Here is a 25,659-nt window from a genome sequence, read left to right on the forward strand (position 1 = left end):
CTCCCTCTCCCTCTGATCTCTCTTGCCCTCACTTTCTCTCAGGTAAATAAAATCTTTTAAATATATATATACTACATATACATATATGCATATATATATGAAGGTCCTGACTGAACTTTAGCTTCTGCAGTAGGATAACCAAACTTGTGAAATCCTTAGGCATATTTATCTGCTAATAGTCTGAATAACTACTGATCAAAGCACGATTCCCTGTGATTGTAGAAACAGCTGGTTTGTTGAAGGTTATAAATAGAATCATTTCATTACCATGCTGATTATTGTTCTCTGTTACTGACATTTCTGGTCTTTAGCCAGAAAACAATACCCTGGGTAGCATCCAGCTCCAGTCCATTTCCACCCTTTAAAAGACAAAGGGACAAATTTACAAAAGATGATGAAATGGGAGGTTTGGGTTGTTGAGATTTGAAGTGGCATTTGGTCAAGCTTGTACTCCCACTTATTCATTAGCTCACTCAGTCTTACTCCATATTTCACAAGTTTTCCTTTTCTGAAATGCAAACAAATAACCTACACAAAAAGCAGCTCTGAAGTCCCCCAGGGCCTGTGTCCAACAAGGTTATTATTAATCATTTTTAGTCTATATCATAGACAACAATGGCATTTATGCTAGAAAACATCCAAGTCCATACACCAGGGCTTGCTGCTTACAGCTCTTTCTGTGTAAACAGAATGGCTAATGCCATTTTTGAAAATATACTTTCAGATATGTGTATCAGGAATCATTTGTAAAGAAGTCTATGGGCGGAATTTAACATTTAGAAATTAAGCTAGCCTATGCCTTAGATAACAGAAATTGATTATCCAAATTTGATAGTTTTATGGCACATTCAATATGTCCAGGCAGGTATGAGCTCCATAGTAACATTGGCCTTCCTGCTGATTGGGATTGCCTCAGGCAAATATGCTGAAGATCTATAAAATTACTTTGAAAAGTACCCTGTTGTACCACTTTTGTGGTTATCCTTTAAAGAAAGCCAAGTTTCTTCAGAGTAGTAGAAGTTTCAGTTGATTTCTAAATCTTTCCATATTGTCCCCAACTTCATATGTATATGACCCTCATCTCCTTTTTTCTGTCATACCCCATATCCAATCTTTCAGCAAAACCAATTTGCTCTGCCTTCAAAATATACATTAAGTCTCAATTATTTCTGACCCCCTCTACTGCTACCACTCAAAAGGTTGTTCTCTTCCAGGGACTATTGTAAAGTAGTTTCTCAATTAGTCTCCTGATTTTCATTCATGTCTCTTACAGTGATCCTTTTAAAAGGTGTCAGATCATGCTAGTCTCAGACTTCTAGGTGATTTTCTATGTAACCTCTCTCTCTGTGTAGCTTCTCATCTTCCCGACTTCCCTCTCCAGCAAAGTAGCCTGAATTTCTTATATGGTGGCTCAGGGCTCTAAGAAGTAAGCTGCCTGGGCTCAGGAGTCCTAGAATGTCACTTTCTCCATATTCTGTGAGCCAAATCCCAGATTCAAAGACTAGGTCAAACTCTACCTTTTGATGGGAGGAATGGCATTCATATTCAGGGAGGGATGGAGTTGTTTCAACCATCATTGGAGATAAGCTACCACCACCTACATGACCTAGATGAGCTGACTTGAATTACTACAACTTTTCTTCTCCTTGTTCATTTGTTTCAAACTATCCTGGGCCTCTTGAATGTTCCTTGAATGTACTGACTGCCACCCAGGACCTTTGCCTTCAAATTCCCTTTGCCCTAGACGTTTCTCCCCCCATGTAGCAAAATGTCTAGTTCCCTCATTTCCTTCATGTCTCAGTTTAAATGTCATCCCTTCGGGGAAACTGTCTCTGACCGCTTGGACTTAAATAATTATATTGGTTTTTTGTGTTTTTTTAATTGCTACTTAACAGATTACCAAGTTAAAATAACACCCATTCATCAGCTCATGGTTTTCTCAGTCAGAATTCTGATACAACATGGCTGGAAGCCCTCTGCTCCTAGTATCTCAAGGCTGAAATGAGGATGCTGACCAGGCTGAGTTCACATGGGGAGGCTCTGGGGGAAAAATCCTCATATCAGATCATTGTTGTTGCCAGAAGCCAGTTCCTTGCCTTTGTAGGATTGAGGTCCCTATTTCCTAACTGGCAGCTCCCAGAGGCTGACCACGTCCTTTACCATGTGATCCTCCTTCTTCAACCATTTGGAGCAAACTCTCTGCTTTTAAAGGGCACACTTGGGGCAGCCCGGGTGGCTCAGCAGTTTAGCGCCACCTTCAGAAGCTCAGGGTGTGATCCCGGAGACCCAGGATCAAGTCCCACGTTGGGCTCCCTGCATGGAGCCTGCTTCTCCCTCTGCCTGTGTCTCTGCCTGTGTGTGTGTGTGTGTGTGTGTGATGAATAAATAAATAAAATCTTTAAAGAGCACATTTGATAGGTCAGGCCCCTCACAGTAATCTCCATATCTTAAAGTCAGCTAATTTGGCACCTTAATTAAATCAAAATAACTGTGTTTGTTTGAGTAGCTGAGAGAAGATGTATGTACGCCAGGGGCCAAGAATCTTAGAATCTTAGAATTTTGCCTACTGCAATAACATACTTTTTTTCTATCTCCTTATTTTTCTTAATAGCACTATCTACATTAAATTTTCTATGTATTTGTTTATGGTTTTATCTTACTGTACACACTACAATATAATGCCTGATGATAGAGACTTATTTTTTGTTCAGTGTTGTATTCCTAGCACCTAGGACAGTGTTTGACACATTGTAGATGCTCATTTGATGTTTACTGAATGAACTAATTGATAAAAAGATTTTTAATTTTGATTTCCTTTTTAGAAGGAAAAGGGTAGATTGAACCTATAAATGTTACAGTTAAGCTTTATCTCGAAAGGTACTAGAGTCTCAAATTATTCATCAGCCTTTCTTTGCATAGAAGATTTCTTATTTGACTATTAAAAAATAAGTTGTGAATAAGTAATCGTATAAATGTCCAGTAACTGGTATATACAAGGAAAAGCAAAATAGCTTTTTGGCTTGCTAGTAATAATAACTTAACATGCTTTCAGCTTTCAGTTTTCATCTATAGATCTCCAAATAATACCTTCCTGTGAACTTTTAGCAGTGGATGCGTAGTTGTCCAGCAATATTCCTGATTTACCAACTTACTGTGGTATTTGTGTTGCTTTCCATATAATAACAAAAATCCGATTACTAATGAGTAACAGAGTGAGCTCCATCATATAGACATAACATAGCTTGCCAGACCAGAAAATTATAGATTTCCCTCATTTTCAAGACTTACTTTTTATGTTTCTCTTAATCCACCCCTTCTGCAGACAAAACTTGCCAATGGCACTTCCAGTATGATTGTGCCCAAGCAACGAAAACTCTCAGCAAGCTATGAGAAGGAAAAGGAACTGTGTGTCAAATATTTTGAGCAGTGGTCAGAGTCCGATCAAGTGGAATTTGTGGAACATCTTATATCCCAAATGTGTCATTACCAACATGGGCACATAAACTCATATCTTAAACCTATGTTGCAGAGGGATTTCATAACTGCTCTGCCAGGTATGTCTGTGGGTATTTGTGAGCCATTAATTTGCCTGGAAGATATGTTACAATGCTAATGGAACTGGATCTTCATCTCTTTTTTTTTTTTTTTGAGAGTCTTTATTGGCTTGATTTTTACAAACTGCATCCTTTATCATGCCTTCTTGGGGTATAAATAACCAAAGTTACACTCTGGAAATAGAGACTCCTCTTTTCCCTGTCTTCTCCATCTCATGCCCTTCTAGTCATCCTGTTTTTACCCACTGAGAGATGCAAATAATATTTTTTCTAAGATGTCATATCAATAACATGTCTTTGTTTTAGTTTGAGTTTTTTATATGTCTAAGTTTTGTAAGATGCAAACTCATGTATTTGGGATTTGGATTTCTATAGGAATTTATCAACAATATTTAATTATAGAACTGAATAAGAAACATTTTTAATTGAGTATTTTAGAACGCAAAATATCTCAGGAGCCTTCTGACAGTAAATATGTAAACTCCAGGCTTTGCATTCTCACTGGTCTTAGTAACCAAATAATAGCTCATAAACTATATATGTTTAAATATATACTTGCACACACACACTTAAAATACTTTTTTGTGGGGGAAATGATATGATATTTTACTGAATGCTTGGTAGTGATCCTAGGACACTCTGTAGACATCAGTATTTGGGGCATATACTATCTCAAGAAAACCTAAAGTAGTCCTCTTTATTTTAGAAGAAAAGGGAGTGTGGAGGTGCCTGAGAAGCTCCGTTGGTTAAATGCCCAACTTTTGATTTTAGCTTGGGTCATGATCTCTGCGTTGGGAGATCAAGCCCTGCATTGGGCTCCATGCTGAGTGTGGAGTCTGCTTAAGATTCTCTCTCCCTTCCCCTCTGCCTCTCCTCCATGCTGGCATGCATGCACTCTCTCACAAAAAAAAAAAAAAAAAAAAGAAGAAGAAGAAGAAGAAGAAGAAAGAAGGAAGAAGAAGAAGAAGAAGAAGAAGAAGAAGAAGAAGAAGAAGAAGAAGAAGAAGAAAATAGAGTATAAAAGATGAGTGAATCTCTAAAATATAGTATCATTTTAATTTTTTCAGTTTCCTGATTATAGAATTTATAAGAAATTTAGGAAATTCAAAACAGTTTAAAATATGAAAATGAAATTTCCCAGAATCCCACCATTCAGAGAGTGCTGCTCATATAATATTTTGGCCTGTAGCCTTAATATTTTTTCTAGCTGTGTATGTTTCCTTCTAAAGCTGGGATCATAAGTGTTTGTAACATTGTTTCTTACTATGTTCTCTCAATGTATTTTCCTAAATGTTTCTTTCAAACATAATTATTTAACCCTTTTTTTTTAAGGTAGTTAAGAATATTTTTCCTATTACAAACTTTGCTGTGGTGGACATTCTTACTCACTAATCTTTTGGGCATCCTAGGAAAAAATAACAGCAGTGGGATTCCTATATTAATTCTGTACATTTCAAGGCTTCTAATACTTGCACCAAACTGTCCTACGAAAAATATACCACCCTCTGCAAAACTGTGTTACTACTTTGCTTAATCTTTGCCAGTTCTTTTTTAAAATTTGTTTTTCCAAAATTGGAATTTAAACCACCCTTTAAAGCAAAAAGTACCTATGTATAGCTTAGAAATAACTTTTTTTTTCTTTTTAAATAAATAACTATTTTAAGGCTAAATTTGGGATGCCTGGGTAGCTCAGCAGTTGAGCATGTGCCTTCAGCTCAGGGAATGATCCTGCGGTCCTGGGATCGAGTTTTCCATCAGGCTCCCCTCAGGGACCCTACTTCTCCCTCTGCCTGTTTCTCTGCCTCTCTTTCTCTATCTCTCATGAATAAATAAAATATTTTTTTAAAAATTAAACATAAAGCTAAATTTATACCTATATTTCTTTTGTTAAATAGAATAGACTTCTGCCCCTGCTTTACTCGCTGGATTTTGTTTTAGCCATACGCAAACAGTTTTCATTGTGTGAACAATCTTTGTGTACCTCATTATTGTGGTCTCCCCAATAACCAAGGCATGCTACTATGTAAAGCATATACCATGAAGAATTGAACAGGGGTTGATTAGACCTGTGTATCCTTTGCCCAATCCTGATGCCTGTGTCTGTCTGCTGACCATTTTATAAAATATTAAATCATCAGTCTAATGTTTTACAGCCATTTTAACTTATAAACCTACACCATCTGGCTACATTTAGTAAACCAAACTACTTCAAAAAATGCCTATAATCCATTAATGTAATGGGTTTCTTTGGAGTGTTAGGTGAAATTACTTCCAAAGACTTACTATACGGACATAGTGAAAGATCAGGAACAATTTGATGATAGCCATTAAAAAAACAGGAATGGATTTTGGAAACTTCTGACAGCGTAGAAAGTTTCAAATTTAAACATGCAGGGGATCCCTGGGTGGCTCAGCAGTTGAGCGCCTGCCTTTGGCCCAGGGCCTGATCCTGGAGTCCCGGGATCGAGTCCCACATCGGGCTCCCTGCATGGAGCCTGCTTCTCCCTCTGCCTGTGTCTCTGCCTCTCTCTCTCTCTCTCTCTCTCTCTCTGTCTGTCTCATAAATAAATAAATAAAATCTTAAAAAAAAAAAAAAAGACCTGTCATTAAAAAAACAAAAAAACAAATTTAAACATGCAGGAATTGTACCATCGCTGTTTTTTTGCATGAAGAACTAATTATTATATCTTTAATTGGCTTATAGTCATTTTCCTTTAATAAGAATTAGGTGATGGATGTCTCCATCTGCTTATGCTTAAATATGAACATGTGATGCCAGCCAAACAAAATCCATTTAATGCTTTTTTTTTCTAAATCTGCTGAAAAATGTGACTGATATCCATACAATTTCATAATTAGAATAATGTTTAAGCACATTTGGATTGTTGCTAATCGCGTCCAAGTGTGTCTTTGCATGATTCAGGGGAAAGGCACAAAATGAAATGTGGTATTCTCTTTCCTATTTGTTAAGTTTTTTGCCTCAGGGAGTCAAAGTATGAAGGAATCCTTCTGCACTATTTAAATCTTTAGCAAACCTTTGATCAGTAAACTGAAAGAGGAATAACTTTGAATATGTTTGTCTCACTTGTGAATTAGAATATCAGCCAAAAGCTTTATTACTATGATCATCCTATTTTATGGGGTCTATTCCTCTGAGGCCTCAGTACAGATTTGGGTGATAGAATATTTTAATTGGGAAGCTCATCCAGTTTAGGCAGTCCAAGATCTAGTTGCACTGTTTTCCGTCAGACATCCTACAAAATGGTCTCTGAAATTCTAACCAAATTATTTATTGGTCTGGGCTTTTTCATTTTTTGGTTAATTGTCATTTAGGTTTTATAACAGCAACTACTCTCAAACATACTTTTTTTAAGCATCTGAAATTAAACTCGAACTTAAACATACCTCTCTGTCTTTCCTCTTGGGATGTTCCTTTACCAATCTGTATTTCCTTCTTCTCTCCTTCTGCATGCCCAAAATTCTATAACCCAGCACATTCTGACTTAGTGCCTCTCCCCTAGTACGTTTAAAGGATATTTCTTTTACTGAACAGCTTTGGAACTGCAGCAGTAATAGAAACAGAATGAGAAATGGACCTAATATAGAGATTTGGGGGGGTCTGAATCACAGACTTTGAGATGCCATCCATAGAACATCCCCTAGTGCTGAAATCCATATAGATAGATGTGAATTGTTTTCTGGAATCCTTTTTATTTTTAATGTCTTGGGGGGTTTGCTGGTTGTTAGCTTTAACTTCCTTATCTAAAGGAAGATGGAAAATACTGTTCATTTCTGTAACCTTATGGAAAAATTATTGACACTCATTTTACCCAAGTTTCTGTTTGAAAAAGAAACTGGACCACACTAGGGACAGTGATGTGCCTTCAGAGCAGAATAAATGCTATTCTGTTTTCAAGGACTTTTTGTAAAAAATCATTCACCACCTATATTCTTCTTTGCCTCCACCCCCTACCAACAGCCCGGGGTTTGGATCACATTGCTGAGAACATTCTGTCATACCTGGATGCCAAATCGCTATGTGCTGCTGAACTTGTATGTAAGGAATGGTACCGAGTGACCTCTGATGGCATGTTATGGAAGAAGCTCATCGAGAGAATGGTCAGGACAGATTCTCTGTGGAGAGGCCTGGCAGAACGAAGAGGGTGGTGAGCCTTTTAACTTTCTTACTATTACAGATCATCTTCAGGACCTGCCCATTCAGAATCATTGGAATAACACTGGGAACCAGTGAGACTGCTTATCATTTAATATGATGTTTACCTGGTTTATAGCACAAAATGTAAAATAAAATAGTTGTACAGGTACTTAGCAGTTTTTCTTCTGACCACTCATAAGTGACATAATAATATGTTAATACTACTTTGTAAAAACTGACTTCTGTTGAGAGCATTTTGTTTTCTGAGCAGAAACTAGTGTCCTGACAAAGGGCTGTTGGCAGTTTGTAAGACAGATGACTTTAAATCACACAGAAGCCATCAGATACCTGAAACAGTTCCGGACAAATACAAATAAGTATTTTCTCATTCAGAAAATTTCTTATCTTTAATTCATGTCTAAGGTGGTTTCTCACCTTTGTAATCAAAATTACTTTTATACTCAACTAGAGAAAGAACTCTAGCCACCATTTCTTCATAAGGCCCACCCATATTTTCTCAAGATTTTACTGCTTAATCCTAAATTCCTTAAGGCATTATATAGTTAGCAACCTAAGAGATTTCACCAATTTTGCTGTTGTTCTTTTAACATAAAGGTACCATTTCATTCAAACTTCTGGAAGATACCTTCTATATGTACTTTGCTCTTAGAGGATGTTACTAGAATGTCACTATAAGAAAGTCAGGTGTGAATATTTCATAAGTAAAATAAAGGTGACATATTAAGTATTTTAGCTGATAGATATGCACCAGCAGCCATATGTGTGCTCAGGGATATCCTAAGCAATTAATTTTATCAATTATTTATCTTGGACCATAAAGAGATACAAAACAGTTAAGAAAAAAGGATTAGCTTTTCTTAGCAATTTTCATTAAAATATAGTTGGCTTCTTTTTTTTTTTTTGCATCTTTGAAATTCATTAATATATAATAAACATAATTACCTAAATATTATACCAAATGCTTCAAGAAATTTCTGTCATTCTGGCTATTAGGAAGACTTAAAAATTTCTCTCAAATTCAGTTAAATGAAGCAAATGTCAGGCAATTCTTTGGCTGTATAAAAATGAATAAATGAAAGCACAGTGTTATTCTTCCCAAATATGTTTTTCTTATTCTCACTTATTTCACTATATAGAAAAATCAAAACCTTTCATAACTTACCTTATACTTTGGAAATAAATTCCTTATAATATAAAGAAAGCAAAAAAGTATATAGTTGTATAGGATTCAGAGTTCATCATTTTGCTAAGTGTGTCAGGACCAGCCTTAGATAGAGAGCAGTTGCTGACATACATGGGAGAATTTTAGGGTAGCTAGGAATATTCCACTATCCCTCATGGGGGAAAAAAAAGGAAAGGGAAAAACCCTTGCTTCCAAATTGGAACATCTGGCCTGAAATCTCTATTACAGAGATTCACTCCATAGTGATAAAATATACTTTGCTCCCATTTGGACTGTGAATAACAATAAACCTTTATCAGACATTGGGAGTTCCAGGTTCTTTATTTGAAGGCAAGAAGAACAAGGAATAGGTGGCAGATTTGGACAGATGCATGTGAAAATGCCAAAGATAAGAGTAGGCTCCACAGTTTTAGTTGGGGGTGGCAGTAAGAAGCAAGATCTGTTATATTAGTTAGAAAGAAAGAAAACAAACTAGATCATTGAAAAGATGGCCTTTTGGCCTTTTAAGAGGAGTATATAAAGGAATGGCTGAGAAATAACCTAGAATCCCATAGTAATTATCACTCTTTCCTCTATCTATTCAACCACAGGAACCCATTCCTGTTCTTTTGAGTATCCTTCGAAGTTTAGACCATATTCCTGTCTTAAGCTACATTTGCCATCTTAGCTTAATAGAGTCCTGTGAAATTACAAGTGTCCACCCCATGAAGACCTCCTTTAATATCCCCTTGACTTTCTCTGGCTGCTTCTATTTTTAAATCTTGCCTTTCTTCTTGTGTTAGTGTCCTCCCCCTTAAAAAATTTTTTAATGTATGATCACTTTCTCATCTTCTTTCAGATTGCTTTACTAAGCCTACTGTGTCAATAAAATCTGTCCTACCTTTCCCCAAATGCTGGCTTTGAAAGTTTCCTCCAACCAAAAGTAAATAAATAAATATAATTCTCTAATGAAGCTTTGGGTTTAACTTCTATTCCACTGTTGTATTTTGTATCTAGATGAATTTGACAGTTCATGACAAGAACTCTGTCGTTTTTGATTTTCAATAATATTGAATGTGCTCTCTCTGCTCAGTAATGGTAACTCTTAAAAGTATAATAAAAGATCACTTGGGGAATTCCATTTTCTTAATCAGCAGATCACGTTTTATGATAACATTCTGAATTTAATATTGAGCACTTATCAGGTACTCACATTCTCAAAGGTATTAGGCATTTTGCATAGAAGTGGTCCATGTTGTGAAGGAGCTTCCATCCAAAAAAGGTTTTGACCTACAACACAGATCTAGACTGAAAAACTGGTTTTCAACACCTAGCCACCCCTTTTTTGTAGCACATTTAATTTGAAAGAAATTCAGAAACTTAAGAAAAAATTCAGATGCTTTAGCAAGGCATGAAAAATACATTGGGGTAAAAAAAATGAGATCAGACTCTTAGATGGTTTTTCTTTTCTTAGAATGTAGTTTCATTATATATGAAAAAAAATCTTGGGGTGCTGGTATTCAACTGCCAGAGATAAAAAGGAGGACAGGAATATACGAGGGATGGTAGGCCCTGGAAGACAATAAAATAGTTAAGAACATAGGCTCTGAAGTCAGACTTAGATTCAAATTCCAGGTCTACTCAGCTGGTTATATGTGACCTTGAACAGGTTACCTGACCTCCGTGACATTTGATTTCTTTATTTGCATAATAATAATTGTAGTGCTTCTCACCTCATGAAAGGATGTTGGAATTGAAATGATCAACTTATAATTATTAACCAGATTTAAAATCTCTTAATTCAAAATCTGTTGTTTGCTTGCGGTATGTTTGCAGAATAAGATTGTTCAGAGAAGAGCAGCTGGAGTGGCTCGGCGGTTTAGCGCCACCTTCAGCCCAGGGCCTGATCCTGGAGACCCGGGATCGAGTCCCACATCGGGCTCCCTGCATGGAGCCTGCTTTTCCCTCTGCCTGTGTCTCCGCGTCTCTCTCTCTCTCTCTCTCTCTCTCTCTCTCTGTGTGTGTGTCTCATGAATAAATACATAAAATCTTAAAAAAAAAAACAACATTGTTCAGAGAAGTGTACTTGTGACCCAGAATTATTTCATAATGTGTCTTGTTTGCCCTTTATGTTGATGTATCATGTTTCTTGCTCCTATTAGCTCCTCTTTAAAAACTATTATTTTAGCGTCACCACCATTGTAAATTTCCCTTCCTGTATTAACATAGAAGTGAAAGGCAGTTACCTTCCTGACAGGAAATTTTCTCAACTAATTTTCAAGGTGTATAATAGGAAGAGGGCAGGGGAGAAGCGCTCCTGGAGACATTGAACAATTAATTATATTGTAATGGAGCTATAGAGGGAGGAGTGGATGACTGGCCCAGAGAAAACATGATTTCTCTGGTGCCAGGATTACACTCAGAGGCATTTCTGCCTATCTCCACTTTGCAAGGCACAGTGCCAGTGAGAACAGCAGTTAGTACACCCATAGTGGGGTTTACTAGCTTCCACACCGTGTTTGGTGGGTTCTTAACTTCAGGATGAGGAATTAAATTTTTTACCCAGCAGGAAGTGATTGCCATTTACTGATTTTTTTTTTGTAGCAAAGATCTAGCTTGGGATATGAGTATTACAGAGATGTGCTGTCATAAGGAAGGAGATGGTAACAAATGTTGCTCACTGGAATCAAGGATAGGCAGTAAAATGCATGTATGTATGTACATAGCCAGGAACACACCTGTGAAAGAATGTCATGCCTTAGACTTGACAGCACAGTGCTCTTAGGCATCTTTTCATCTTCTTCTATACCTACTGCTGGGTACTCCTTTGTTCCTTTCGCTTGCTGTCAAAATGAATTGCTCCTTTAAAGCTTAGCTACACCAATAACCATCAGCCTGGGTGCCTGAGCTGCCACTACACCTTACCCCATGTAAATGAAGACTAGAAAACATGATCCCCAACACAGAGGCATTCTTAACTGCCCACAATGCTAGGCTTTACTGACATGGGCACAGCTTTACCCAATGGGGGAAAGAAAGAAAAACAAACTGTGGGGCATTTGCCCAGTTCAGAGGTAGTAGTTATCATCACTAATAAAATTTTCAAAAGATAAGACTAATGAATCTTTGTGTACAGATGTCTGATAGATCAGTTGATAAATTCTGATTATACGTATGCTATTTGTTTACCTTAATAACATTATACTCTGATGGCTGCATTGCAAATCATTGTGTTTACAATCAGTATTGACCAAGTTCCTTAGAACCCAGAAAGTTACTCCTTAACATAGGACTCCTAAAATTAGGCTTAACCTCACACCTTTCCAGGCTAGTTATAGCGATTATATGGAATTTTAACTGTGAAAACACTTTGGAAGAAATATGAATGAAGCTCCCTATAAATGTGTAATTTTGTGATTTTTATTGGGAAATATTTGTTTTTTTTTTTTTTTTAGGGGACAGTATTTAAATTAGGCTTAACCTCACACTTTTCCAGGCTAGTTATAGCGATTATATGGATTTTTAACTGTGAAAATACTTTGAAGCAATATGAATGAAGCTCCCTGTAAATGTGTAATTTTGTGATTTTTATTGGGAAATATTTGTTGTTTTTTTAGGGGACAGTATTTGTTCAAAAACAAACCTCCTGATGGGAACGCTCCTCCCAACTCTTTTTATAGAGCACTTTATCCTAAAATTATACAAGACATTGAGGTAAGAATCTATGTATGTATGTATATTTGGGTATTTGCCAAATACTAGAGAATCATCAACATTCTTCAGTAACAGCATTGTTTCTGCAAACCCATTAAGGTTTATTAATGTGGGTTAAAAATAAATTTAAGTAAATAGAGGAGGTAAAATATAGTAAATTGCCAGGTTAAAAGTTTAAAGAATGTTATAGCAGTAAGACTGTTGAAGTTGCACTTATTATCTGATATTCAAATATCTTCTGAATTGAGCCTCTTTGGAAGTTCACTAGTAGAAATGGCTACCACATATGTATGAGAAGCACTAAGTACATAATCTCATGTAGTACATATATAGCTTGCCCTCTGTTGCCCTCTTTTCACCAGGTTTATCATTTAATTGAGTTATATGTGGGAGAGTTCTAGAAAATAAATCTTTAATAGTTTTGCAAATGGAAAAATGTTATGCAGTTTTAAACAGTAGCTTTTTAAAAACATTTTTAGTTTGCCTTAAGGTTTATATATTTAATAGAGTGAAGCATTGAACATTTGTCATTGGTTGCCAAGAAGGTCAGATAAGAATTTAGTCCTGGTCCTTTCCTAATTACTGCCTCTTTACTGTTCCTTCTCCTCAGACAATAGAATCTAATTGGAGATGTGGAAGACATAGTTTACAGAGAATCCACTGCCGAAGTGAAACAAGTAAAGGAGTTTACTGTTTACAGTATGATGATCAGAAGATAGTAAGCGGCCTTCGAGACAACACAATCAAGGTGAGGTCTGTTCAGTTATGGGAGGGTAGCCGAATGAGCAAGAGTGTCCACATTAATAAAGCAGTCCAAGCATCATCTCTAAGCATTATTTCAAGAAAGTAAATGAGAGTTTTAGGTTCTTTTCAGTCCCAAAGCCAGAATCATTTCCTTAAAGGACAGTTACCTGCTTCTTGCCAGAAGCACGTCCTGGGTTAAATTCTCTTCTTAAAGTGCACTGAGTGTGCTATTACTCCTTTGGGCCTCACATAATTATAGGCTATCTCTGTTCCTTAATGAAAAGGATAAAGTCTGCATTAGTATTGAAGCCACATATATATAGGTGCTTTGCTATACCTATAGAAAAGAATGCATTCCACATTGCTCTGGGCTTTGATTCTTTCGGGGAATCAAACACGTAATAGAGCCAACAAGTCTCAGCAGCACCCCATTATCACATTGATCAAAAGGATCTTGTTTGCCATCCTAGATCTGGGATAAAAGCACGTTGGAATGCAAGCGAATTCTCACAGGCCACACGGGTTCTGTCCTGTGTCTCCAGTATGATGAGAGGGTGATCATAACGGGATCATCGGATTCTACGGTCAGGTAGAAAATTTCAAATGATCTTTTGAACTCTGGAATACCATATCTCCTCTGTTTTTTGTCATAGAAAGTTAGTAATTTTGTGTATAGCTGCCTGAACACAGTTCTGAAACTTCATAACTTAAGAAGAATAAACCATCAGCTCTCCACATCATTGTCCACCTAGAACTAGAAAACTTGATTTAGGAATGATTAAGGCAAGTTTACATTTTTTTCCCATTGAAGAAACTACATATTCTATTTTAATTTGGGGGAATCATCCATTATAGAAACTTGGTAAACCTTGCATTTGTTAGAAAAACCACCTCACAGGGAAATGATGTGAATGGAATAAAGCTTCCTTTTAGGTGGTTATAACTGTGGTATAGGCATGCATTATCTCCTTTGAAATGTGTACAGGTGAGCACTGCGCTCTCTTTGCCAGCACCTCCCATGTTATCCCTGCAGTTTTTAATTGCAAGCTTTATTCAGGGAGGGGCCCTCAATTTCCAGAGGCGTTAGTGATTTGATGACGCAGCCATTATGCTGCTGGAGTCCAGTGTAGCTTGAGTTCTGGGTACCAGCAGCACTGCTGGAACCCTCTGTTAGGAGTTTTGCCTTAAGCCAAAGGATTTAGCAAACATAATGCATCAAAAGTAACTTAAAAAAAAGAAAAAAGAAAAAAAGGCAGTTAACTGCATTGTTAGATTCTCTGAAGTTAAATGTTTACCATTCAAAATTATCCTCTGTGAATAGGAAAGGCTGCTCCTGTTTCTTATCTTTTGACTTAAAGGCATAGCAAACTCAGTTCTTAGAGTTATCGACATTTAACATTTATTGATGCTGTGGAGTGCCTCAAGGAAGCCAAAACATTGTAGAGACTAACATCATTTATAGGGTAAGGGACAAAATTATTTTCTAAAAATGGGGTTAAATTGAAAAAGGAAATGTGTTATGAAATCAAAGTAAAAATACAAAAATAGAGTAATCAAAGTAAAATATATCATTACACAAAATTCTCAAGCTATCCAAAGGTCCCACACTCTGCTGCTGGAAGCCCCCATTTACAATGGGATGGCTATTCTTGATCTTTACCCCCATTCAAGGCACAGAAATGGGGCCTTAGATTTAGAGTATAGCTCATCTTGGCGCTGACCTGTATGGTGAGACTGAAAACCCAGCATTATTAAGCTCGAATCCACAGTACTACGTCAGTCTGTTACAGAAGCTTCTTGGCCTATGTCAGTTCTATTTCCTGAGGGCTATTGATGGGACACTAATGCTACTGCTATTACTCAGATTCCTATTTTAAAATGTATCTCATTAAAGATAGCAGATTGAATGTCAAGTTTTATAATAACCTTGAAATCTGGGCCCAACTTATAGGTGATGGTGGTTACATCCTCATTCATAACCCTCATAACTCACACTCAGTAGTGTGTCTGAAGAATTTCACATTGGCAACATCCTATCCCTTCCTTTTCCTACTCTCCTAGTCCAGCCCTCTATCTATCAGTTCCGCATTGGCCATCAAAACTCTTCACCTCAGCTCAGCCTTAAAGTACACTCTGCTCTCTGGAAGGGTAGGGAATGTGGTGGTCAAATAGATTATAGCCAGGAACACCATCGAAACCTCAGATAACCTTCTAAATGTCTTTGTTCCAGGGTGTGGGATGTAAATACAGGTGAAATGCTAAACACGCTAATTCACCATTGTGAAGCAGTTCTGCACTTACGTTTCAATAATGGCATGATGGTGACCTGCTCTAAAGACCGTTCCATTGCTGTATGGGATATGGCCTCCCCAACTGACATTACCCTCCGGAGGGTACTAGTTGGACATCGAGCTGCTGTCAATGTTGTAGACTTTGATGACAAGTACATCGTTTCTGCATCTGGAGATAGGACTATAAAGGTAATGAGGCATTTTTCAGTAAGTCCCCAACTTAGAGTAAGGGAGTTCATGTAAAAATCTGGTCCAAGGAAATTTCATATTAAATGTCAGTGTAGAGTAATTTAATATTTAATTCAGATACTAGTCTATGTGTAAAAAGGCAACAAGTGAGACAAGCTGTGTGAAAATTTTGGTTGGTGTCTATTCCTATAAATAATGGTGAGTTTAGAAGGGCAGGGGTAAATTTAGCTTTAAGAAAATTTGTCTGCCAACCAGACTAACCCCCTAAGAGTAAATTAATTTGAGGAATTCTCATGTGATAGCAGCCAGGTACAAATTAGCCCTATGTTATTGTGAATTAAACTTGTCCTTTTTTTCTTTTCTCTTTTTGATTTGGTTTGGTTTGGTTTGAGAAGTTGACTTACTGCTGTTGGCTCAGTGCTGTTTTCTGCTTCTCCAAGACTCCAGTTGCCATAGATCTTACTAGTAAAAGCATCAAATCTACTGCCAAATGCAATTTCTCTTTTAGGTATGGAACACAAGTACTTGTGAATTTGTAAGGACCTTAAATGGACACAAACGTGGCATTGCCTGTTTGCAGTACAGAGACAGACTGGTTGTGAGTGGCTCATCTGACAATACTATCAGGTGAGCAGCAAGTGCCTTTACCCAGAAGGGATCACTTTTACCCTGCCATTCATTGTTAGAGAGAGGAAACAAATTTTCAAGTGTATGATATTTATAACGTTTTTCTTTTCTTTTTTAAAGATTTTTATTTTCAAGTAATCTCTACCCCAGCATGGGACTCCAATTTAAAACTGTGAGATCAAGAGTCAAACACTAGCTGGGCATCCCAGGTGTTTTTCCTTTCTGTAGCTTCTTCTAGGTTAAAAGTTTGCCACAAAAAAATAAAGTTTGCCCCAAGCAGAAAGATAGCACAGCAAAGCCTTTTGTTGATGGGTTTCCTTTCTATAATAGTTTTATTACCTGTTTTAAAGGTAACGAGGAAGTGGACAAGAGTGATAAGTAGATGGAGGTTGAAGGCCTTCCTCTTTAAATTCCTCCTGTGTACAGTTAAAAAGTGCTAATAACTAGCCAAAGGCCTTTTCTCTCCACCAATATTCTTAAAAAAAGAAAGAAAGAAAAAAGATTTGTTTCCCTACTAGAAATTGTACACTGTTTTCTTCACATTACATAATTATCCAGGGAGTTTCTAGCCTTTGAAATTATGAAGAATCCACAGATTGAAGTACTTTTTGGTGTTTTCCCTTCACAAAGATGAATGAGAGATATGAATAGAATTTGGAAGATTTATCAATCCTTTCCCTTCCTTCAAAAAATACTAAGATAAAAAGGCTCCTTTAGAAAACAACAGAGCTACTGTTAGGTCTAAGGAAATTTTCATTTCATTTGGATTGGTCCAAAAGCATATAGTTTTAAGATTTTATTTTTTTAAAGTAATTTCTATACCCAACATGGGGCTCAAACTCAAGCCTGAGATTAATCAAGAGTTGTACGTTCTTCTGACTGAACCAGCCAGGTGCCCCCAGTTTTTTTAATTAGCATGTAAGCATTTTTGAGAACTTGCTTTTGTTTCCATTATAGAGAAAAATTGTCCTGGACAATGGGTGAAAAGAGAAAGTGTCATTAGTAACAGAGGTGGACATACTTTGTGAGGGCAGGATATCACTGACACTATGTATCTCATTCTTTTTTTAAGATTTTATTTATTTATTCATAGAGACATAGAGAGAATGAGAGACAGAGACACAGGCAGAGGGAGAAGCAGGCTCCTCACGGGGAGCCCGATGTGGGACTCGACCCCAGGTCTCCAGGGTCACGCCCTGGGCTGAAGGAGGCATTAAACCGCTGAGCCACCCGGGCTACCCCATGTATCTCATTCTTACTGGTGATTTCAGGAAGCATTACTTTTCTTTTCTTGGTCATTTCCTTCACAGGCAACTGGGTACATTGAATTCATCCTTTTTATGCCTTGGAGACCCTGGTTACAGACTTATATAAAGCATTGTGCTTTGAAAATATATATTTCATTTTAACTTAAATCATACATTTTTCTGTCTGAGTTATACAGCAGAAAGGAAATAAATTACATTGAAAGCAATACATTTGGTATGAGTATTGATTGATTTTATTTTTGTGGAATTTTTTGAAGACATATGAAGTGTATTATAACATGCCAAGCTTAGAAAAGAATACATGAAAATTCACTTGACTCAATTTTCTCTTCCAGATTATGGGACATAGAATGTGGTGCATGTTTACGAGTGTTAGAAGGCCACGAGGAACTGGTGCGTTGTATTCGATTTGATAACAAGAGGATAGTCAGTGGGGCCTATGATGGGTGAGTTTGCTAACAGGGTTTAAAAAACAAAATGTACATCTTGATTCCTCCTACTGGAGGATGTTAAATACAGTATTTCCCTGACTCTAAAAGATTATAGATTTTACAGAAAGGATCTGATACAATATTTCTTGTGTCTCATCTATGTATTCCCCTCTCCTTTGTTTACTTTTCTAAGATATTTTTCCCAGTCATTTAATTGCACTTGTTTCCTGGTGATTTTCATTAACAGTTTAGTTATTTAGTTATGCATTCATCTGTTTTGATTCACCTATAAAGCAAAGAACTAGGAAAACACAGTATGCCAGGATATGTGTGTAAAATAATGACTTATTAATAAAACTGAAATATTGGAGGCAGTATCTTTGGGGCATAATGTGGTAGGCTCTTGAATTTGATGTCTTTGAGTAATTCCTAAAAGCGCAGCTCTCTTGTCTTCACTTCTCTTAACATTTTAGTGACAAGTTCAGTAATCTTTATTTTCTTCGGTCTAATTTCCAATGGTTTTAAAATCCATTCATGTTGTGAATGGATCCCATGTCCGGCAATGCTAAGCACATAGTAAACTCACATAAAAGTGTATTTACTTATGAAGGCCTCTTTATTATTTCTTCTTGTCAGGATGCCTGACATGAGGGAGTGGAAGGCTATAGTTCACATCTTGGCAGCTTTTTAAATATTAGAAACTACCTTACTACATTACCTTAGTTTAGGAGCTGGCAGTGATTAAGACAACTCATACAGTAGGAACAGACCATTTTCTCTGCTTTGAGTCATCCATCACTGTTCTACCTGTGGGAGATTGTTCAGGGTGTGAGAACATACTCCAGTTACATGGTATTTTCTGATTGCCCTGGTTTTTATCTGTACCCACCTTTCTTGGGTTTTGTCTGTTATTTACCTTGAGGAGACATGACCATATGTTTGGTTCTTGGAAGAGCTAAACTTTTCTTATTTTAATCAAAATATGGGAATTTGTATAAACTCCAGAGTATTTCAATGGGCTCTAGTCCTCTGGTTCAGGTTACCTGGGCCATTCTTAGAATTGACCAGAAAGAAGATACTTCACAATTGTAGGTTTCTAGGTCTAAGTGATCTCTTCTATCAGTCTTTAAGAGTCTAATATATAAGATCTCTTCCTGGCCCCAAAGTATGGTATAACTTTACCATTCACTTAAGCTTGGTTAGAGCTAACCTATTTCTCATTTTTAGGTTAAACCTGTACATTTTTCCCCTGTTAAGACCAATAACCTCTACCCAAGAATGAATGCAAAAACCAAGTCTCCAAAACAAAAAAAAGTTCTTATATATTCTTGTGAGCTGCATTTATCATATAAATTACATTCATCAAAAAAAAAATTACATTCATCATACCTATTTATTGCCATGACTTTTTGCTATTTTTCCCATGGTCCCTTAATTTTGCTTTTAATTAAGATTTTTGTCCCCTTTTGGATCTTTAGAAAAATTAAAGTGTGGGATCTTGTAGCTGCTTTGGACCCCCGTGCTCCTGCAGGGACTCTCTGTCTACGGACCCTTGTGGTAAGAACCTTGCTGTTTAGAGGGGGTTGGGGAACAGGAAGGGAAAGAAATGAAACATTGATGTGGTATGGAATACAGATCTGGATTTGATAGTTAGAAGCTCACGAAACCTACTACTAAGTGGAAAGGCAACTAATACATGACAATAAAATATGTTTTTTTAGCGCCTTTCATCCAAAAGTGCTTTAGAGACTATGTATAGAAAGGAATGTGGCAGCTGTTTAACAGCTGCACAGCAACTCTACACCATAGTTTAGTACAGGAAGTGAATAAGGATTCTGTATCCACCAGAAACAGTAGGGGGTACTTAGGGAGAGAGAACATAATTACTCAAATTGGAACCTGTCCAGAAGCTGAGGACCTACACACCTGTGCCTGCAAAAAGTGTCATGGGAGTCTGTGTGAACCCCCGGTCAGCCCCCTGGCTCTGCAGCCTATTCAAGGCATGCTGCCTCCAGCAACATGAATCCCATCTCTTTTATTCCTTGCCATAAACATCTTGACATTTGAGGAAAGAAGTGACTCAAAAGGAAGAAAGTCACCTTTGAAAGTGCTAAATTCTTTATCATGGTGTTCACCAAAGGCCCGGATGAGAAAATGGCCTAAGGTTAAAAGCTGCTGCCATTGGAAAAAGAAAATTAGGTGGGGCACCAGGGAGCACAACTCAGGGTAAAGATGAGAGCTAGCATTTGAAGCCCAGTGTTCTGAATCCTAACTCTCAACATTTGGCAGCCTCTGCTCTGGAGAAGAGAGAGAGAGATGTTTCTTTGTCTTCCTGATTGGATTTAAAGCTCATTGTTGCAGCATCAGACCTACTTTACCTGCATGTTTCAGACATGTTTTTTAAAATGTATACTTTCATTCATTTAAAATTAATCTAAGTCTAAATGAGGTGTAATTTACATACAGCAAAATTTACCCTTTTTCAGTGTGTTTTTCTGAATTTTGCAGTGTGTAAACACCTTGATCGAGATCTAGAACATTTCTAACACCCCAAAAATTATACCGCTTCATAGCACTACCCTCTCCCACACCCCTAGCCACTATTCTGATTTTTGCCATTTTATGAATGTCCTATAAAGTCATACAGTATGTAGCTTTTTGCATTTGGCTTTATTCACTTCATTTGAGAGTCATTCATGTTGTTGCATGTGTTCGTGCTTAGTTCTTTTGTATTGCTGAGTAGTATTCCACTGTGTGAATGAGCCAGTTTGTTTATGCACTTACCAGTTGAAGGACATTTGGAATACTTCCAGTTTAGGGTGATGCTGAAAACATTCCCATACAGGTTTTTGTGTATACATACTGTTTTCATTCCTCTTAGGTAAATACCTAGGAGTGCAGTTTCTGAATCCCATCATAAAAGTGTGTGTGTGTTCAAATTTATTTATTTATTTTTAATTTTTATTTTTTTGTGTGTGTTCAAATTTAAAAGAAACTACCAAGCTGTTTCCCAAAGTGGCATTTTGGGAGTTCACAAATGCAAATCATTGTGTATTTCCACCGACGTAATGTTTGAGAGTCCCATTTTTCCATTTTTCTACATCCTTGACAGCACTTGGTATTGTCAGTTTTTTAAGAATTATAGCCATTTGACTGAGTGTGTAGCGGTTGTAGTTTTAATTTGCATTTCTTTGAAATTTTATGGTGTAGAACATCTTTTTATTTGCTTATCTTTTATGAAGTGTCTGTTCAAGTCTTGTCCTCATTTATTTATTGAGTTGTCTTAAGTTTTTAAAAACTGACTTATTAAAAAAAATAAAAATAAAAATAAAGATAAAAATAAAAACTGACTTATTGGTATGTAATCAAGATATTTAAAATGTGCAACTCAATAAATTTTGATGTGTATACACACCAGTGAAACCATCTACTTCAACCAAGATATGAACATATCTTCATATGTTCATATGCCTCCTCTAATCTCTCCTTCCCATCCCACACCACTTCCTGTTACTCCAATCCCCAGGCAAATACTGATCTATTTTTTGTGAATATTGATTAGGTTGCATTTTCTAGGTTTGCTTGTTTGTTTGTTTTTAAGATTTTATTTATTCATTCATGAAAGACAGAGAGAGAGAGGCAGAGACTTGGGGGCAGAGGGAGAAGCAGGCTCCACGCAGGGAGCCCAGTGTGGAATTCCCATCCCGGGATTCCAGGATCATGCCCTGAGCCGAAGACAGACACTTAACTCCTGAGCCAGCCAGGAGTCCCAACATTTTCTAGGTTTTATAAACGAAATCATACAGTACAGTATTTACTCTTTTTTGTCTATCTCTTTTCGCTAAGCATAGTTATTTTGAGGTTCACCCTTGTTGATTTATATCAATAGTTCACTTCTTTTTAAAATTGGCTGAGTAGGTACTCCACTATATGGTTTTACCATAATTTATTTATCCTTTTGCTGGTTGATGAAAATTTAGGTTGTGTCCATTTTGGGGCAATTATAAATAAAATTTCTGTAAACATTTATGTACAATGAAATGCTTCAGTTTCTCTGGGGTAATTCATAGGAGCAGAATAGTTAAGTTGTATGTTAAGTGTATGTTTCATATTTTTAGAAACTGCCAGACTCTTTTTTTAAAAAAATATTTCATTTATTTACTTATGAGAGACACAGAAAGAGAGGCAGAGACATAGGCAGAGGGAGAAGCAGGCTTCTCGCAAGGAGCCTGATGTGGGACTGGATCTCAGACTCCGGAATCATGCCCTGAGCTGAAGGCAGACACTCAACCACTCGCTGAACCACCCAGGTGTCCCCCAAACTGTTTTCCAAAGCAGTTGTATCATGTGACAGTGCATTAGAGTACCAGTTACTCCACATCCTCACTAATACTTAGTACAGTCTTTTTTTTTGAGTCATTCTAATAAATACAGGTTAACCCACCTGCGCTGGTGTGCACACCCACCACGTGGTGTGCGTGCCCGCCACCTGTTTACACGCTGCCTGGTGTGCACACCCACCACGTGGTGTGCGTGCCCGCCACCTGTTTACACGCTGCCTGGTGTGCACACCCGTCATGGTATCTCATTGTGATTTTAATTTGCATATACCTAATGTTAATAATGTTATCTTCTTATGCATTTATTTGCTGTCTGTATATCTACTTTGGTAAAGTATCTGAATCTTTTGCCAATTTTTTTAATTAACTGGGTTTCTCATTGAGTTTTGAGATTTCTTTTAACATATTCAGGATACAAGTCCTTTATGAGATAGGTGATTCACAAATCTATTCTCCCAGTCTATGTTTTGTTTTTCATTCTCTTCTTTTTTTTTTTTTTTTTTAATTTATGATAGTCATACAGAGAGAGAGAGAGAGGCAGAGACACAGGCAGAGGGAGAAGCAGGCCCCATGCACCGGGAGCCCGACGTGGGATTCGATCCCGGGTCTCCAGGATCGCGCCCTGGGCCAAAGGCAGGCGCCAAACCGCTGCGCCACCCAGGGATCCCTGTTTTTCATTCTCTTAAAAGTACCTTTTGAAAGTTTTTAATTTTTGTTAAGTCCAATGTATCAACTTTTTCTATTATGGATTGTGTAATTTGCAATTATATCTAAAAAAATCTTTCCCTAATCCCAAATCACAAAGATCTTCCCATTTGTTTTCTTCTAGAATTTTTATAGTTTTAGGCTTTACATTTTGTTTTGTTTTAAGATTTTATTTATTCATGAGAGAGAGAGAGAGAAATGCAGAGACACAGGCAGAGGGAGAAGCAGGCTCTCCGCAGGAGCCCAATATGGGACTTAATCCCAGACCCTGGGATCATGCCCTGAGTCAAAGGCAAACGCTCAACCACTGAGCCATCCAGGCGTCCCATAGGCTTTACATTTTGAGTTCATTTTTGTAGATCATACAGGTATGGATCAAAGTTCATATGGATATCTAGTTGTTCCAGCACTATTTATTCAAAAGACTCTCCTTTACGTGAGTCTACTTAAGGACCTATTCAGTTCCATTGATCTTTTTGTCTTTCATGGTGCCAGTATTATACTCTCTTGGTTACTGCAGCTTTTTATTAACTTTTGAAGGATTAGTCTTTCAACTTCATTCTTCTTCAAAGTTTGAAAAGGTCCTTTGAATTTTCATGTGAATTTTAGAATCTGTTTGCCAGTTGCAACAACAACAAAAATGAGATTTTCACTGGGATTGTGATGAATCTTGATCAGTTTGGAGAGAATTAAGTTCTTAACACTTTTTTCTGGTCCATGAAACAGTTATCTCTCTCCATTTGTTCAGGTCTTTAAATTTTTCAACAGTGTTTTATAGCCTTCACTGTAAAGGTCTGACACATCTTTTGTCATATTTATCCCCAAGTATTTCATATTTTTAATGCTATTGTAAATGATACTTTAATTTTTTGGTATTTAAAATTTTTAATTTCTGAGTTGTACATTACAAGCATATAGAAATACACTTTTTTGCAATAGTATACCTTTCACTTCTTTTGTCCTCTTGTACTGATCAAGACCTTCAATACAATGTTCAAAAGAATTGGTAAGAGTGGATGTCCTTATCTTGGCGAAACAACAGTTGGTCTTTCACCATTTTGTTTACACATATATACGTAGATCTGTGTTGGCTGTAGGTTTTTTGTAGATAACCCATTATCAGGGGATTAGCAAGTTTCTTTGAGTTCCTAGATTGCTGGGAGTTTTTACTAGGAATGGATTTTGTTTTATTAGGAATAGATTTTGCTAACCCCTTTTATGTGTATCCAAATGTTAAACCCAATTTTGCATCGCTATAGATCCCATGAACAAAAAAAAGGTTAGTAATCAAGGAATACTATGAACAACTCTATGCCCCCAAATTTAATAACCTAGATGAAGTGGATCAATTCCTTGAAAGATACAATCTTCTACAACTGACATAAGAGATAGACAATCTGAATGGGCCTATACCTATTAAAGAAATTGAATCAATAATTAATAACCTTACAAAACAAAGCATCAGGCCCAAATGAGTTCACTAGTGAATTCTACCAAATGTTTAAGGAAATTAAGAAATTATACCAGTTCTTCACAGTCTTTTACAGAAGATAGAAGTGAATAGTTCCTAACTCATCCTATGAGACTAGCATTACCCTCATACCAAAAGCAAAAAAAGAAAGAAAAGTACAGATCAGTATGTCTCATCTGCGAGCTCATTTACTTCTTGTAAAGAATGTAAAATGGTGCATCCTGTACAGAAAGCAGTATGGGGGGACGCCTGGGTGGTTCAGCAGTTGAGTGCCTGTCTTTGACTCAGGGTATGATCCTGCGGTCCTCGGATTAAGTCCCACATCCCTGCTTCTCCCTCTGCCTATGTCTCTGCCTCTGTATCTCTCATGAATAAATAAAATATTTTTTAGAAAGAAAGCAGTATGGGTTTCTGAAACTATTAAAGATAGAATTACCATATGATCCAGCACCCTCACTTCTGAGTGAAAGAATTGAAAGCAGGATCTCAAGGTGATATGCACACCCATCTTCATATCAATATTATTCACAGTAGCCAAGAGGTGGAAGCAACCCAAGTGTTCATCAGCAGATGAATGCATGAAAAAATGTGGTATATTTGTACAATAGAATATGATTCAGCCTTGAAAAGAAAGGATGTACTGTCACATGCTACAACATGAATAAAACTTGAGGACATTAAGTGAAACAAGCCAGTCACAAAAGACAAATACTGTATTCTTCCACTTACATGAAGTATCTACAGTAGTCAAACCCAGAAAGTAGAATGATGGTTCTCAGAGGTTGAGGGGGAGAGAAATAGAGAATTGTTGTTTAATGGATATAGAATTTCAGTTTTGCAAGATGAACAAGTTCTGGAGATTGATTGTACAACAGTGTAAATGTACCTAGCAACACTGAACTGTACACTTAACAATGGGTAAGATAGTAAATTTTATGTGGTTTTTACCATAATTCAAAATAAAGTATTAGATAAGGTAATAGGCA

The 25,659-nt window shown here is 37.0% G+C and overlaps 1 protein-coding gene across 12 annotated transcripts in view; it reads left to right on the forward strand.

Moving 5' to 3' along the window:
- BTRC (beta-transducin repeat containing E3 ubiquitin protein ligase) overlaps window positions 1–25,659 on the forward strand; it is a 184,325-nt gene that overhangs the window by 150,100 nt on the left and 8,566 nt on the right. For all 12 annotated transcript variants that reach the window (XM_025466960.3, XM_049102997.1, XM_025466969.3 and 9 more), the window contains 9 exons: window positions 3,323–3,554; window positions 7,534–7,720; window positions 12,511–12,607; window positions 13,218–13,355; window positions 13,822–13,940; window positions 15,582–15,831; window positions 16,340–16,458; window positions 18,062–18,172; window positions 19,636–19,714. In XM_025466960.3, the coding sequence (XP_025322745.1) occupies window positions 3,323–3,554; window positions 7,534–7,720; window positions 12,511–12,607; window positions 13,218–13,355; window positions 13,822–13,940; window positions 15,582–15,831; window positions 16,340–16,458; window positions 18,062–18,172; window positions 19,636–19,714 (1,332 nt within the window). The remainder of the gene's footprint in view (window positions 1–3,322; window positions 3,555–7,533; window positions 7,721–12,510; window positions 12,608–13,217; window positions 13,356–13,821; window positions 13,941–15,581; window positions 15,832–16,339; window positions 16,459–18,061; window positions 18,173–19,635; window positions 19,715–25,659) is intronic.

Source organism: Canis lupus, chromosome 28, assembly GCF_003254725.2.
Source record: "Canis lupus dingo isolate Sandy chromosome 28, ASM325472v2, whole genome shotgun sequence".
Lineage (NCBI taxonomy): Eukaryota > Metazoa > Chordata > Mammalia > Carnivora > Canidae > Canis > Canis lupus.